The following is a 14,257-nucleotide window of genomic DNA, read 5'->3' on the forward strand; positions in this document are numbered from 1 at the left end:
GCAAATTAACTAAGTATCCCAAGAGGCTACAGCCTAAGACAAACTCTACCTGGGAAAAACAAAACAAAACAAAATAATACTAATAATAGAGACAAAATACTGAAAAAAGCAAAAAGGTATTAGTATGTATATCCCTTTATAATTTATAGTAGGAATATTTTCATTACCATGCAATAGTGTTAAATTAAATAAAGATGAAAGGGACCTATTAAATCACTATGTCTAATGCATGCTAAGGGAAGGCATATTTCCCTGGAGAGAGGAATAAAAAGAAAAAATATATATATAAACAGATACTATAATAACATTTGAGGAAGGTTCAGTTAGCATATAGTCTTCAGATATCAAATAGAGGTATTAGCATAAGTAGTGGAGACAATTAGATATTGACACAAAGTACCCGTATCATTAGAGTCTTGTGCTGTGTTTTCAAACATCTAATATATTTGCCTGGAGCGCTTGCAAATTAAAGCTACTCTGTTTATACACAACATAGAAAATGGAATTTGAGCTTCAATGAATTTTTAATTTTGTTCAATCTTGCATTTGTTCAACCAAAAACAATTTAAAGAGGAACACGATGATCAGCCTTAGATTGAGCAAGTTCAGCTCCTCACTAGGGAGTTCTTGAATCCACCATAAAAATCAACAGTGTGCATCTAATAGTTTTCTTTTAATTTGAGAACTGAAAAGTGAATCATCACATCAAATATTCTTCAGGGTCTCTTTTGTTTCTAGATTAAACATGTAATGTGACCTGTCATCTCGCCACATTCTCACATTTCCATTTTAAATAATCATAAATAAGAAAACCTTACTATTCTTTGGCATAACACAGCTGTTTGATTCTGCTGAGTTTCAAAGTCTTAGAAATTGCACTCATTCATTCTTTAGAGTCCTGCTTCATGGCAAAAGTTTTCAGCTGAAAGACTCTTTATTGTATTCAAATCTTGTCCCATATGAGTTGTTCTGGTTACTTAGTTTATGGAGAGTCTTGGATAGTGAATTGGGTCCACAACAGAAAACACCAACTGTTTTCCTAGAACAAGAGAGGAGGAAATAGAAAATCAGGTGTAAAATTAGGCAGAATGTAACAAGAAATATGCTTTACTAGCATGGTTTAAAGTATTAACAAAGTCAATATCTTGCTGTTTAACATATGGAAAACAATTTTCTAATTATTTCCAAATGTAAGTGTCAACCAGGAAAATATTTTATTTACCTCATACTTTTCATTCTAGAATTTAGGGTAATTCAAAGAATGTACCTATGAGCACAAATATGCTTATTTAGCAGGCAGAGATTGATTAGTTTGCCTTAGTCTTTTCATGACTTGTCATTGGTGAAACCAGCAACCTCATTAAGAGCAACAATTGATAGATGTCAATTGCTAAACAGCTGACCTCTGAATAGATGTTCAGTTCACACTGGACAACGTAAATTCTTCTTTTATTGTACACTTTACACATAGTTATCTAAAATCCCTACATGGATTTGCAAAAGCAGTGATGAATAAGGAAGGAAAGAAAAAAGATATTACCAATTTGAAATAGTATTTTTAAGCAACTAATTTATATTCACAGCAAAACAAAAAACAGATTCATCTAGTTCTTTTTTATTTATGCACTGCAATAATGGTAACAAATGCCAAGCAGTTTTTATTATTCTCAAATATAAAATTTTAGTAGTTAAATAATACATATCTCTAACAGATAGACTAAATATATCCCAGGGAATAAATAATATTTCAAATTGAACTTCTTCCCAAGTTTGATTTGCATTTGATTCTTCCTAGGATGTCAAAATGATTAATATTTCATCTCATATCTTGGGAAAATCCAGTATGTCTTAATTATCTCAGAATAACTCATGCTGAACAAAAGACACTGAATCCATCAAAACTGGTACCAAAAATTAATAGTAAATACTGAAAAAAAAAGTTATTAAAACTTTTTACCTTGAAAAGTGAAACTAAAATCTGTGAAAACAGAATTTTACTTGGAGCCATGATGGGGTAATAGGGATCAGATCTACCCTCTTACATTAAAAATCTATAAAAAAGTAAACCAAATAGATGAAATAAGTATTTTCAGACACTGAATAATAGGTATATTATTATATACCTATTATACAGCTATATCTATTATTATATATCATATTATATATTACATATATTATATAGTTATATACTTATTATATGCTATTATTATATAGCATGGAACTATGATCCCTGAGAAAAGGGAAGAAAACATACTAAGACTAAGCACAGTCACTGTCTTTGCTTATTGACTGGAGGCAACCTACTGGCTGCAGCACAGAGAGGGGAAACTCCAGCAAAGATTGGTGATTACACTGAGGAGACAAAGAGAGGAGTTCATTGAGGCCAAACAGTTGGAATTTGTGGAACAGAATATGGAAGGGAAGGGAAATCCACAGAAAGACGCCTTGGAGATCAGGAGACAAGAGTCCTCAAGTCTTTGTTTGATTAATAATCTGTTCATATATGAGAAGAAACTTCATGAATGTGGGTAAAGAGCTATCAGAGATCAACAGGACAAATAATTGCCAGAGTTTACACAGGACTGCAAATAATTTGCATTCACACACACCACATAATTTGCATTCACACACACGAGAATAGAAAGTCCTATAAATACAGGGCGATGGGTTGTATTCTCAGAAAGGTTATCACTTTATTTGCAAGGAGTGGAGGGGATATTGGTAAAATTAAGCTTGGACCAAAGGCTGCTCTGGACCTCCACTAACAAATCTTAAAAGTGAGCCTTGTAAAGATCCAACTGAACCTGAGTAACTTAACTGCATGTCAGAACAAGTCCAAAACTATTAAAATAAATAAATCAAAATTTGGCACCAAACATTTAAACTTTAAAATGTACAGAAATCAATAAAAAAGTACCAAGAATTCGAAAAGCAAAAAAGTATGAACTATAACTAAGAGTGTTATGGGCTGAAGTGTACCCCTCCAAAACCCGTAGGTTGAAGTCCTAGCCCTCAGTGCTTCAGGATATGACTGCATTTGGAGACAAGGCTTTTAAGGAGGCAATTTAAGTTAAAATGAGGGTACTAGGGTAGGCCCTAATCCAATCTGAATGGTGTATTTATAAGAAGTAATTTGAACACAAAAAGAGACACCAGGGAAGTGCATGCACATAGAAAAAGCCATGTGAAGAGGCATCAAGAACGTAGCCATCTGCAAGTCAAGGAGAGAGATCTCAGGAAACCAGTCCTGCCTGCATCTTGATCTTAAACTTCCAGCCCCCAGAACTATGAGAAAATAAATTGCTGCTGTTTAAACCACCCAGTCTGTGGTATATTGCTATGGTAGCCCTAGCAAACTAATTCAAGGAGAAAGAGCATTCGACAGAAACAGACCCAGAATGATAGACGTGGTCATTGAAACAGTGATGATATACAGGCTTCATATATTCAAAGAAAAGCATAATCACCATGAGACAATAAATGGAATATTTTTAAAGGCCCAAACATAAATTCTCGAGATGGAATGCAATATTTGAAATGATAAATACACTAGATGAGTTAATAAAAGAATAGGCATTGCTGAAGAAAAAGTAAACTAGAAGAAACAGCATTAGAATCTATCCAAATTGCAACCCACAGAGAACAAAAACTGAAAAAAAAAAAAAAAGAAAAAGAAAGAAAGAAGAAGCACAAAGCATCAGTAGTCCATGGGATAATACCAACCAGTCAAAAATACATGTAACTGCAGTCCAATATGAGAGAAGACCAAGGGAGAAGAAAAAAGTAAATAAATAAAAATCTCATAAATCTCAAGGAGAATAAACACAAAGGAAACTATACCAAGGCAATTGATAATAAAATGTTAAAAACAAGTGACAAAAAGAAAAACATAAAACCAAACAGACTGGGGGAAAAGACACATTACAAATCATCAACAGAAAATATAAGAATGAAATATAAAAATGAAAGTGAACATCTTGTCATAAACTATGCAAGTCAGAAGGCAATGAAGTGATATCTTCAAAGTACTAAAATATAAAACATCAACTATTATGTATCAAGCAAATATTATGCCAAACAAAAATGATTTTTCAGAAATTAATATGGAATAAAATCTTTTTATACAGACAAAAGCTGAAAGAATTTATTGTCAGCAAACCAGCACTATAAAGTACACTAAAGAAAACTACTCAAGAAGTAGGAAAACAAAATTAGATGGAAATTTGAATCTAACCAAAAGAATGAAGAACAGCAAAATAGTAAAATCTGTAAGTAAATATAAAATATGTATTTTGTCTAATTTCTAATCTTTTTAATATGTGCTTGATGTTTAAAACAAAAAATACTAATAATGAGAATTATAACATACGTATATGTAAGGTGAATGCAACAATAGCAAAAAGGATGGAAGAAAATGGAAGTACATGAAGTGTTATAATATTATTCAAAGCACCAGCCTAGCCAACAGAGTGAGATCCCATTCCTACAAAAAATTTTAAAAATTAGCTGAGCATGGTGGTATGCAACTGTAGTTCCAGTTACTGAGGAGACTGAGGTTGGAAGAGCTCTTGAGCCCAGGAATTCAAGATTGCAGTGAGCCGAGATCATGTCACTGTACTCTGGCCTGGGCAACAGAGCAATACTCTGTCTCTAAAAAATAAACATAAACATAAACATAAAAAATAAAATAGGCTGTGATAAGCTAATGATGTATACTGTAAACTTAGAACAATGTTTCTTTAATTTTGGCTTCATCAGAATCATTTCAGAGACTTCATAGAACACAAATAGCTAGGCCTCCCCATCCCTACAGTTTCTGATTTGGCAGATCTTGGATAGGGCTCAAGAATTTGCTTTTCTAAGAAGATTCCAATTGATGCTGGTCTGAGGAATCCAGTTTGGGAAACAATGACCTGAAGCAATTACTAAAAAGAAAAAAAAAAATACAGAGGTATAGCTAACATTAGAGAAAAAACGTGGAATAATAAAAAATACTCAACTCAAATCAAGGTAAAAAAAGAAAATAAAACAAAGAAAGAACAAATAGGTAAGTGCAAAGCAATGGCGAACTGCTAGATTTAAACCCAACCATATTTTCATTAAATTGAATGTAAATGATTTAAACACTGAAACTAAAAACTTTCAACATAAAGCAAAAACTGATGGAAATGCAAAGACAGATAAATTCATAATTATAGTTCATTATTTCAATACTCTCAGTAATTAATACAAGCAGACAGAAATTCAGCAAGCATATTGAAAACTTGAATACCACTATCAACCTATTGGAACTAATTGGCATTTATAGAACACTTTATCTAACAATAATGGAATACAAATTATTTTTAAGTGCATATGGAACATTCACCAAGACTGAACATATTCTGGGCCATAAAACAGGTATCAATACATTTTAAAGGATTAGAATCACAAGGAGTTCATTTTCACATCAAATAACAATTTAAGTAGAAATTAAGAACAAAAAGATACCTGGAAAATTTCCACATATTTGGAAATAAAACATTTCTAAATAACCCATGGGTCAAAGAAAAAATAATATAAAAATAAAACATACCTGAATAAGATAAAAACTGAAAACAAACAAGTCAAAATGTATACGACTTAGCAAAAGTGATGTTTAGAGGAAAACGTATAGCATTAAACACTTTTATTAAGAAAAACAGTCTGAAATCAATGACCTATGTTTCCATTTTAAGAAACTAGTAAAAATTTTAAAAAAGCTAATTAAACCCAAAGTGGGCAAAAGAAATAAAAACATATGAAACTAAATTATTTTATACTTAATTAAATTTAAATTACTATTCAACCATAATGTAGCTTCCATTAAAATAAAAAGAGAATTGAGTCATTTTGTTTCTTTGTGTAAACTTTCTGTCAACACGGTATGATGGCAATAAGATACCATTGTTTCCTTGCTTGGCTTTGACAGGGCAATTATAGAACTAGTTTGGCAAGTTTTTCAGATTTCCTAAAGGTACTTCTTAAATACTTGATAATAAAATCAAGTATTAATTATAAAATAAATAATAATAAAAATCATTATTTTTAAATCGCCCAGGATATTATGATTTTTGTGGGTTTTTTTTTTTTTTTTTTTTTACATTTTCTTTTGCAATTATTAACTAGCTTAACTCTGATAGCCTTTGTGTGTATGTGATTTGAGGAGTTCCCTAATGTCACTCTCACTAACTTAATGAAATCTTACTTTTTTTTTTTTTTTTCGAATTCTACAAGCAATCTTTGCAATTCATTTGTACTAAATTTGCATTAGAGTGCTGCAATCCAACAATTATCTAGAGACCTCTCTATATAACCTTTGATGGAATGGGTGGAGGTAGATTCAGGTACTAAGCAGAAAATGTGGTTTGGGGGTAGACATTAGAAACTAGTTCTATAAATGTTCATACTTGCTTTTTCATGTAGATTTGTAAACATAGGATCTTACATAATGAGAAATTAATCACTCCAGAGAGCTTATTCACTTGTTGCACTACAGATCCAGGAGAACTGAGTCACTTGACTCAGGGTCACAGGAGTAAATGTGATAGACTAAACCTAGTCTATTTATACTCTAGAATACTTTGAGGTACAATTACACAGAAATTGTCCATGACCAAAAGAAATACATCATTAAAAAGTTAGTTGGTTCTTCCTTGCAAAGCCAAGAAAAAATAAATAAATAAATAACAAAGTAAGCTGAAGAATTACTTGTCATAGATTCAATTTTTGTTAGAAAACTAAAGTTTAAATTTTAAATATATATAGTACACACACACACAAACATATGTTTACATATACTTTCATAAATACACACACATACTCTCACACAAACTTACAAAAGCTTCTGTGAGAATACATAGCAAAGAGTTACCAATCATTATCTCTGGCCCAGGAGTGTTTAATCCAATTTAAATTTGTATTCTACATAGTATACTAAACTAATGCCTACTGTTTTAATAAATAATCACTTTTTGAAAATTAAAAAGTATTGCCCAAGGATATGAACAGACACTTCTCAAAAGAAGACATTCATACAGCCAACAGACATATGAAAAAATGCTCATCATAATTTGCCATCAGAGAAATGCAAATCAAAATCACAATGAGATACCATCTCACACCAGTTAGAATGGCAATCATTAAAAAATCAGGAAACAACAGGTGCTGGAGAGGATGTGGAGAAATAGGAACACTTTTACACTGTTGGTGGGACTGTAAACTAGTTCAAACGTTGTGGAAAACAGTGTGGTGACTCCTCAAGTATCTAGAACATAAATACCATTTGACCCAGCCATCCCATTACTTGGGATACACCCAAAGGATTATAAGTCATGCTGCTATAAAGAAACATGCACACGTATGTTTACTGCGGCACTATTCACAATAGCAAAGACTTGGAATCAACCCAAATGTCCACCAGTGACAGGCTGGATTGAGAAAATGTGGTACATATGCACCATGGAATACTATGCAGCCATAAGAAAGGATGAGTTCATGTCCTTTGTAGGGACATGGATGCAGCTGGAAACCATCATTCTCAGAAAACTATTGCAAGAGCAGAAAACCAAATACTGCATGTTCTCACTCATAGGTGGGAATTGAACAATGAGATCACTTGGACACAGGAAGGGAAACATCACACACTGGGTCCTATTGTGGGGAGTCGGGAGAGGAGAGGGATAGCCTTAGGAGATATACCTAATGTAAATGACGAGTTAATGGGTGCAGCACACCAACATAGCACATGTATACATATGTAACAAACCTGCACGTTGTGCACATGTACCCTAGAACTTAAAGTATAATAATAAAAATATATATATTAAATACAAAAAAAGTATTGCCCAACATATGATATTTAAAAAGCTTAACGTATATGTCTGTCTTTCCTCCTGTTATCTCTATACGTTTTCAGCAATTTATGTGCATGAGGTTAATCAAAATGTTACATCTTAAATGAAATCATTCATTTACACAGTGCCTTTGTCCAGTTAAAGAGACCTTAAGAATGTTGAACCATTCTTTCCCTAAGCATGCTACATAAAAATCCTTCAAAAAAAAAAAAAATGTTTAACACATTTCAGGCACCCGCCTGAGAACCAATACACAAAGTCAAAGTGTTGTACAAAATGTCAACAGCAGATGGTGTACATTTGCTCTTCTTAAACCAATTTTCCATTTTTTCCAGAAAAAGAACAAACTACCAAATACACATAGACACACACACACACACATAAATCGCTCTAAAACACAAACAGCCTAATGAATGAGACTTCTTGAGAACTAACTGTAGGAACCAACAGCGTTGATCTATTTCAATCTGTAAATAATCTGCTCTTTAGGGATTTGGTTTCTGAATTCAGCCAAAGAAACTATCAGTTTTCAGCAATATACAGTGAAAAATCGACAAAATATTTCTTGTCAGAAGTCAGTAAATGATATTAAAGAGGAACATGTTTGCAAAGCATAGCAAGAGACAGAGGAGTATGACAAGATTATCACATCTAAGATGGGTGATACTGGAGAAAGATGGGAGAGGAAGATAACCAAAAGTGGGTCGATCAATTTTTCTAAATTTCAACTCGGAATATTACAAAGAACTTCTGCTTTGTAAATCATGCTTACATCTTATGCCAAAACTACTTCATCAAGAGAAGGGTAATACAACAAAAGTTTACACATGGCTGTAATCTGAGTCACATGGGTAACTTTATTCCTTCTTATATTTTGCTTACCAGGCTCCATTCTATAATTTCTAAAACAAAATCTCTGAAGGTAGAGATAGGGATCATCTTGAACCAGTGATTTCTTCAATAAATAATATTCATTCATGAATTCGTAACTTGGATTTTTAAAAAAATATCCATTTAATAAGCTGGCCTGTGCATTTATAAACATATATCCTTTTGATGTTTTTAAAAATATATTTTAAAAATTATGGAGTGTTCAACTATATAAAGTAATTGTAATGATAAGTCAGAAGTAAAAATTAACACTGGAGTCTTATGATTACAGGAAATTTTAAAATGAAATATTTAATTTATGTACATTCTTGTTGCAGAAGTATGATTAGGATTAGGCTAGCAATAAACATATGATTAGTTCAAATGTAAAATATATTGAATTTTGATAAAATTATATGGGTTAATGGGACAGAAATATAACTTAAATGAAAGAAAAAGAATGATGTAAAACATCCAACTGCTAAAAGAAGAGTTTATGTATTTTTATAATAAATGACGATATCATCTAGCTATATTTATATTCCAGTGGATATGTTTGAAGAAATTGCATTAATTACAAAATGTCAATATCTGCAATATGTTAGAAATCACATCTTTTACAACCATGTAAACTTATGATGAAACTGTTTAGATGTAAACCTAAAAATATGTGAGTGGTTATATAGTTTTCAGTATCTTCTTGGAATTCTTATAGATCAGTGCTCTGCACTATGATAAATTTACAAAAGACAAATGGGCTGACTGGTCTGTGCCCTAAAATGAAAGCTTTCCTTCTATAATAATTTCTTCAGATCATAGACACATAGTCTAAAAGAACAAGATTATTTATAAAATTATAGTTTCTAAATAATATGTTTGGAAATATTCCCGGTTTAAAGACTGCATATTACAAAGCAGAGCTTTTTTTAAAAAACAAACGAACAAACAAAAAACATATTCATTCTGGCAAAAAAGGTACAAAAATGTGATTTTTAAATGAATTCACTGTTAGAACTAACTGCAAATTTCTTTGTTTGCAAACATGATTTTGAAAACTTTTCCTAGGATCACCTGATATATGCTGTGGGAGAGAATACCCATTTTTAATATAGGTCTTTACAAATTTATAATCAGGTAGGAAAGTTTAGTTCATAAATACATTATAGACTATTTCTAAGCCAAACTTTAATTATTTGGAATTACAAAAACGCAGGACGACACCTGCCTTACTTCCTCCGTTGATAGTGAAAGAGTGTTTCAGTGAATTTGTCATTTGTAAACTCATTGCCAATTCATTTTTAAACCTCATGTAATTATTTAAAAACATTTAAATTAATTTATTAGCCACATGTCAAATTTTTGAGGTATAGTACTTACCCTCTGTTATACTTTGCTATTTCATCAAACAAAAGTTTCCACCGAGGACGTCCAATAAACAGTCTTGAATTCAGCGCATGATATTTTTCTCCAATTATCTTCTGCCAAAAAGAAAGCACCACATTATTCGAGATTTAGTTAAGTAACCTGGTTCTCTAACATCATTTCTGCTGGTGCTGTGACTTCCCACTAAATTGCTGTGATATAAAGAATGTAAGTATCAAATGGCAACCAATTATGTACAATTATTTCAAAATATCATTTCCTTTCTCCTTTCTTTTAAAATTCATTATCTCCTTGAATTCCATTTGTTTGTTTTTAAACAAACAAACAAAATCCATTCTGGTAAAAAGGTACAAAAATTTGATTTTCAATTGAATTAATTGTTAGAACTAATCTCCTTGAATGCCATTCTGACAAATGGCTAATTTTCTTAGACTTCAGTTAGTTGTTTCATCTTTAAAGAACTGCAGTGTAAGACAAAGAATGAATTCTAATTGGTCACCCTCAAAAAGGCTCAGCACATAGACTTCATTGAAGTATTTTGGCACCACAAATACAGTTGTCATATTTGGCTCATTATATAAGTAAAATACTACAAATTATCATCATACATTTGGGAAATGATCCTAGACAAGACAGCTCAAGACAGCAGAACTCCAAAATGAGGTTTATCAATAAATGGCTGTGAATGGGCTCCTGTTTGCAATTAACAGAGCATTAGATCTAAATCAATATGAAGAGTCAGAGTGAATTGCAGAGAAAGGAGGAAATATCTGAGTCCCAGGCAGGCAAACTGAGAACCAAATGCAAATTATGCTTCATACCTTCATTATAGCAATACCAGGAGGAAAAGTGATATTGACTTACTTCGTGAAAGTAGTAAAATGAAATACTTTTTACATACCAGATAGGGTAGAAATATGACTGGAAAAATTAGGGTTAGATTAGATTTGAGGTAACTGACAAACATTCAAATTTTGTATTAGAAGTATTGTGAAAATGTATGACAAAAAGTACTAAAATAAAATTTGTTAATACATTCATGCCTAGATTTATACACCAGTCCAGCTCTTCAATGTTGTCTTCAAATATCAGTTTCATCATTTGCAAAATGGGAATATCATTTACTGCTTGACTCTGTTTTAAACTAATAAACTAATATATGTGAAATTCTTAGCACAGTGCCTAGAAGAGTAAATAAATAATGCATGATGGTTGTCATTATTTTTTAGTTTCCCTTGTCTAGAAATAAGCTTAATTGTATATGAACTCGTCTTCTCTCTCCACATAAAACATCCCCTCAATAAAAAGAAATCACAAGGCTGTTCATGTGTAGTCTGAATTTTAGAAGAACTTGAGGCGATAGTGAAGAGGGGAGGGGTAGACTCAGACCTTTTGAGTCTGCCCCAGCTCCCTGTGAGAAGGACAAATGGAAGGCATAATATGCTTGACTTCAAGGACAAGCTATGACTTTTCTGGACATATTCCAAAGGAGGCCTTCCTCTAAGAAACTTCTGTTCAAACCACCTGCAGGAATTTTCTTCCACCACAGCTCCTACAGTAAATCTATTATCAAGAGGCTTGTTTAATTTATGATAACATCAACCACATACCTGTATCCCATCTGTTTGACTGAGGTACAGCTGAATGTTGACATAGTCAGGTCTGTTCTCTTGCCAAAACTGGGAGGACAGAAAAAGGAATAGACTTATTAAAATTCTGTGGGTATACTCAGATTTTCTCCTATTCTAACATATGTGATTTAGAATTTAACATAACCTAGCTTATCATAATCAATATCTATAAGAAAATGAATACACACACACACACACACACGCAAATATATATAACAGATTCTAACAATAATCTGGCCTCTTGGTATGAATGAGGTCTGATGGCGGTAGTGGCAGGGAATAATTTCTGTTATCTTCATAGATACAAAATTTAGCATGCTAAATGCTATACAAATATTCTCAAATATTAGTCCTCCTGAAATACTCCTTATTTTATTCCTTAAGAGTCTCAAAAGTGTACCAGTTTACTCATCAAGAACATGATTTTCTTGAGAAAAAAAGACAATAGTGATTTAACTTATGCATGCTAGCAAATACAAAACAAAACAAATAGACGCTTTTTCCTGTTTCTGCCTTCTGCTTATTCAGCAATGGGCTCTGGTTTCTCTTGTGCAAAAATGCAAGACGCAAAAATATACCTGCAAAAATAAATAGTCTACAAAAAAATGGAACAACAACTCCTCATTTCCCCCTTCCCAAAGGCTTTGGCAACCTGAGAGGATTTTACTGTACCTGAATTGTTTGAAATACTTTTAGCAAGGATGCATATGTAGAGACTATTCTACTTCCTGTCTTTACAAATTAAACTACTCTAGGGACCTCCTATAAGTGACAGCATACTATATTTGTGCTTTTTTGTCTGGCTTATTTCATTTAGCGTTATGTCTTCAAAGTTCATACACATAGTATATGTTGTAATTTCCTTCCTTTTAGAGCTGAATAGTATTACATTGTGTACGTATATCATAATCTGTTTATCCAGTCATCTATTGATGAATATTTGGGTTGTTTCCATCCTTTGGCTATTGCGAATAATGCTTCTATGGGCATCTGTCCAATTCCCTGCTTTTAATTCTTCTAGGTACATACCCAGAACCAATCTTTTTATTTATTTAATATTTATTTATTTATTTATTTATTTATTTTGCAAAAAGTTTGGAGGCCTTATGTAATCCACCTCTTCCCAGAAAAGCACAGACACCATCTCTCTAATTTCATCTCCTACTATTCTTTCCTTTGCTTACTCTGCTTCATCCACACAGATCTCCTTTCTCTTCTTCCAGGACACCAAGCATACTACTGCCTCAGAACTCTTGCCTATGAAGTTAGGTTTCTCTATCTTGATTTTTTTTCTCCATAATATGTGTTTAGTCTGCTCATTCACTTCAGCCAAGCCTGCTCAAATGGCATTATAACATTTTGTTTGATGGGTGTTCCTGAACATGCAATATAAATTAACACACCCTCTACTGTTCACGCTGCTTTACTCCTACTTTCTCTTCCTTTTTTGTCCTAACCCCAATCTCAGAACCTGATGCTTGATGTATTTATTGGTTGTTGTCTATCTTGCCCCCTTAGAATATAAACCACGTGAGATCAGAAACTTGGTTTTATTTTGCCACCTGATGACTTTTCAGATCCCAGAATAGTTTCGGATTGATAGTAATCAGTTAATAAATAAATATACACTGAATGATAGAATGAATGAATGAGTGAACACATGCACAAAGAGGTATATATAATGATATCCATTTCAGCATTCTTTGTAATAAAAAAGTATCTAACATTAGAGAATTGTTCAGCAAACTAGATATATCCATACAACGAAATCCTCTAAAAGAATCAGGTAGGTCCACCATCTCTAATTGTTGGCATCAGGGAAAACAATAAGGTAGCTCTATATGCACTAATACCAAAAAATAGTCAAGACATAGTAATCAATTAATAAAGGAATTTGCATTAACAATGTAAATAGTATGATAGGATTTATAGAACACTTAAGAGTTACCCCCATTTACATAGATTAGGTAGGGAAGGTAGTAAAAGTGGATTTTACTTTATCAGAATTGTTTCAAATATTTGTAGCAGGGACACATATGTGTATCATTTGTATAATCTGAATAAAGATAAATAGGTCAAATGTTACAGATTGGGTAGGAAAAGATGCCTGCTTTATCTCTGCAAAAAATAAAACACAGATTTAGAGATTGTTGAGATTTTGTATCATATACCAAAAAGTCTGGTGATTTGAAGTATTAAAGATGGCAAATCAAGGATAAGAGCTATCAGAACAAAGGATGGAAGGTGTTACAGCAGGTGCCTTCCAGTATTTCCCTCATTGTCTTCCCTCATCACTTTCAGCCATATGCATACATTTTCATGTGAAACACCCCATGTTAAAACATAGAAATGAATGTTCCTATGTTAAAATATATTAGATATATATGCATACTCACAAATATCCATATCTGAAAAGATGTGTGCCTAATTGCTAACAGATATTATCTCTGATTTTTTATGTTTAAGAGACTTATTTATTTCCTTGCTACTTATCTGCAT

At 32.4% G+C, this 14,257-nt stretch overlaps 1 protein-coding gene across 4 annotated transcripts in view; it reads right to left on the reverse strand.

Annotated features, from left to right (window-relative positions):
* Positions 1-500: 500 nt before the first annotated feature.
* The window catches only part of NOX4 (NADPH oxidase 4), a 165,521-nt gene continuing 151,764 nt past the window's right edge, over positions 501-14,257 (reverse strand). For 3 of the 4 annotated variants that reach the window (XM_023209124.1, XM_023209122.1, XM_023209123.1), the window contains 3 exons: positions 11,738-11,806; positions 10,122-10,222; positions 501-1,039 (listed from right to left, as the gene is read on the reverse strand). In XM_023209124.1, the coding sequence (XP_023064892.1) occupies positions 919-1,039; positions 10,122-10,222; positions 11,738-11,806 (291 nt within the window). In that variant the 3' untranslated portion in view covers positions 501-918. The remainder of the gene's footprint in view (positions 1,040-10,121; positions 10,223-11,737; positions 11,807-14,257) is intronic. The other variant, XM_023209121.2, reaches the window with a different exon arrangement.

This window comes from Piliocolobus tephrosceles, chromosome 13 (genome assembly GCF_002776525.5).
Source record: "Piliocolobus tephrosceles isolate RC106 chromosome 13, ASM277652v3, whole genome shotgun sequence".
Taxonomy (NCBI): Eukaryota; Metazoa; Chordata; class Mammalia; order Primates; family Cercopithecidae; genus Piliocolobus; species Piliocolobus tephrosceles.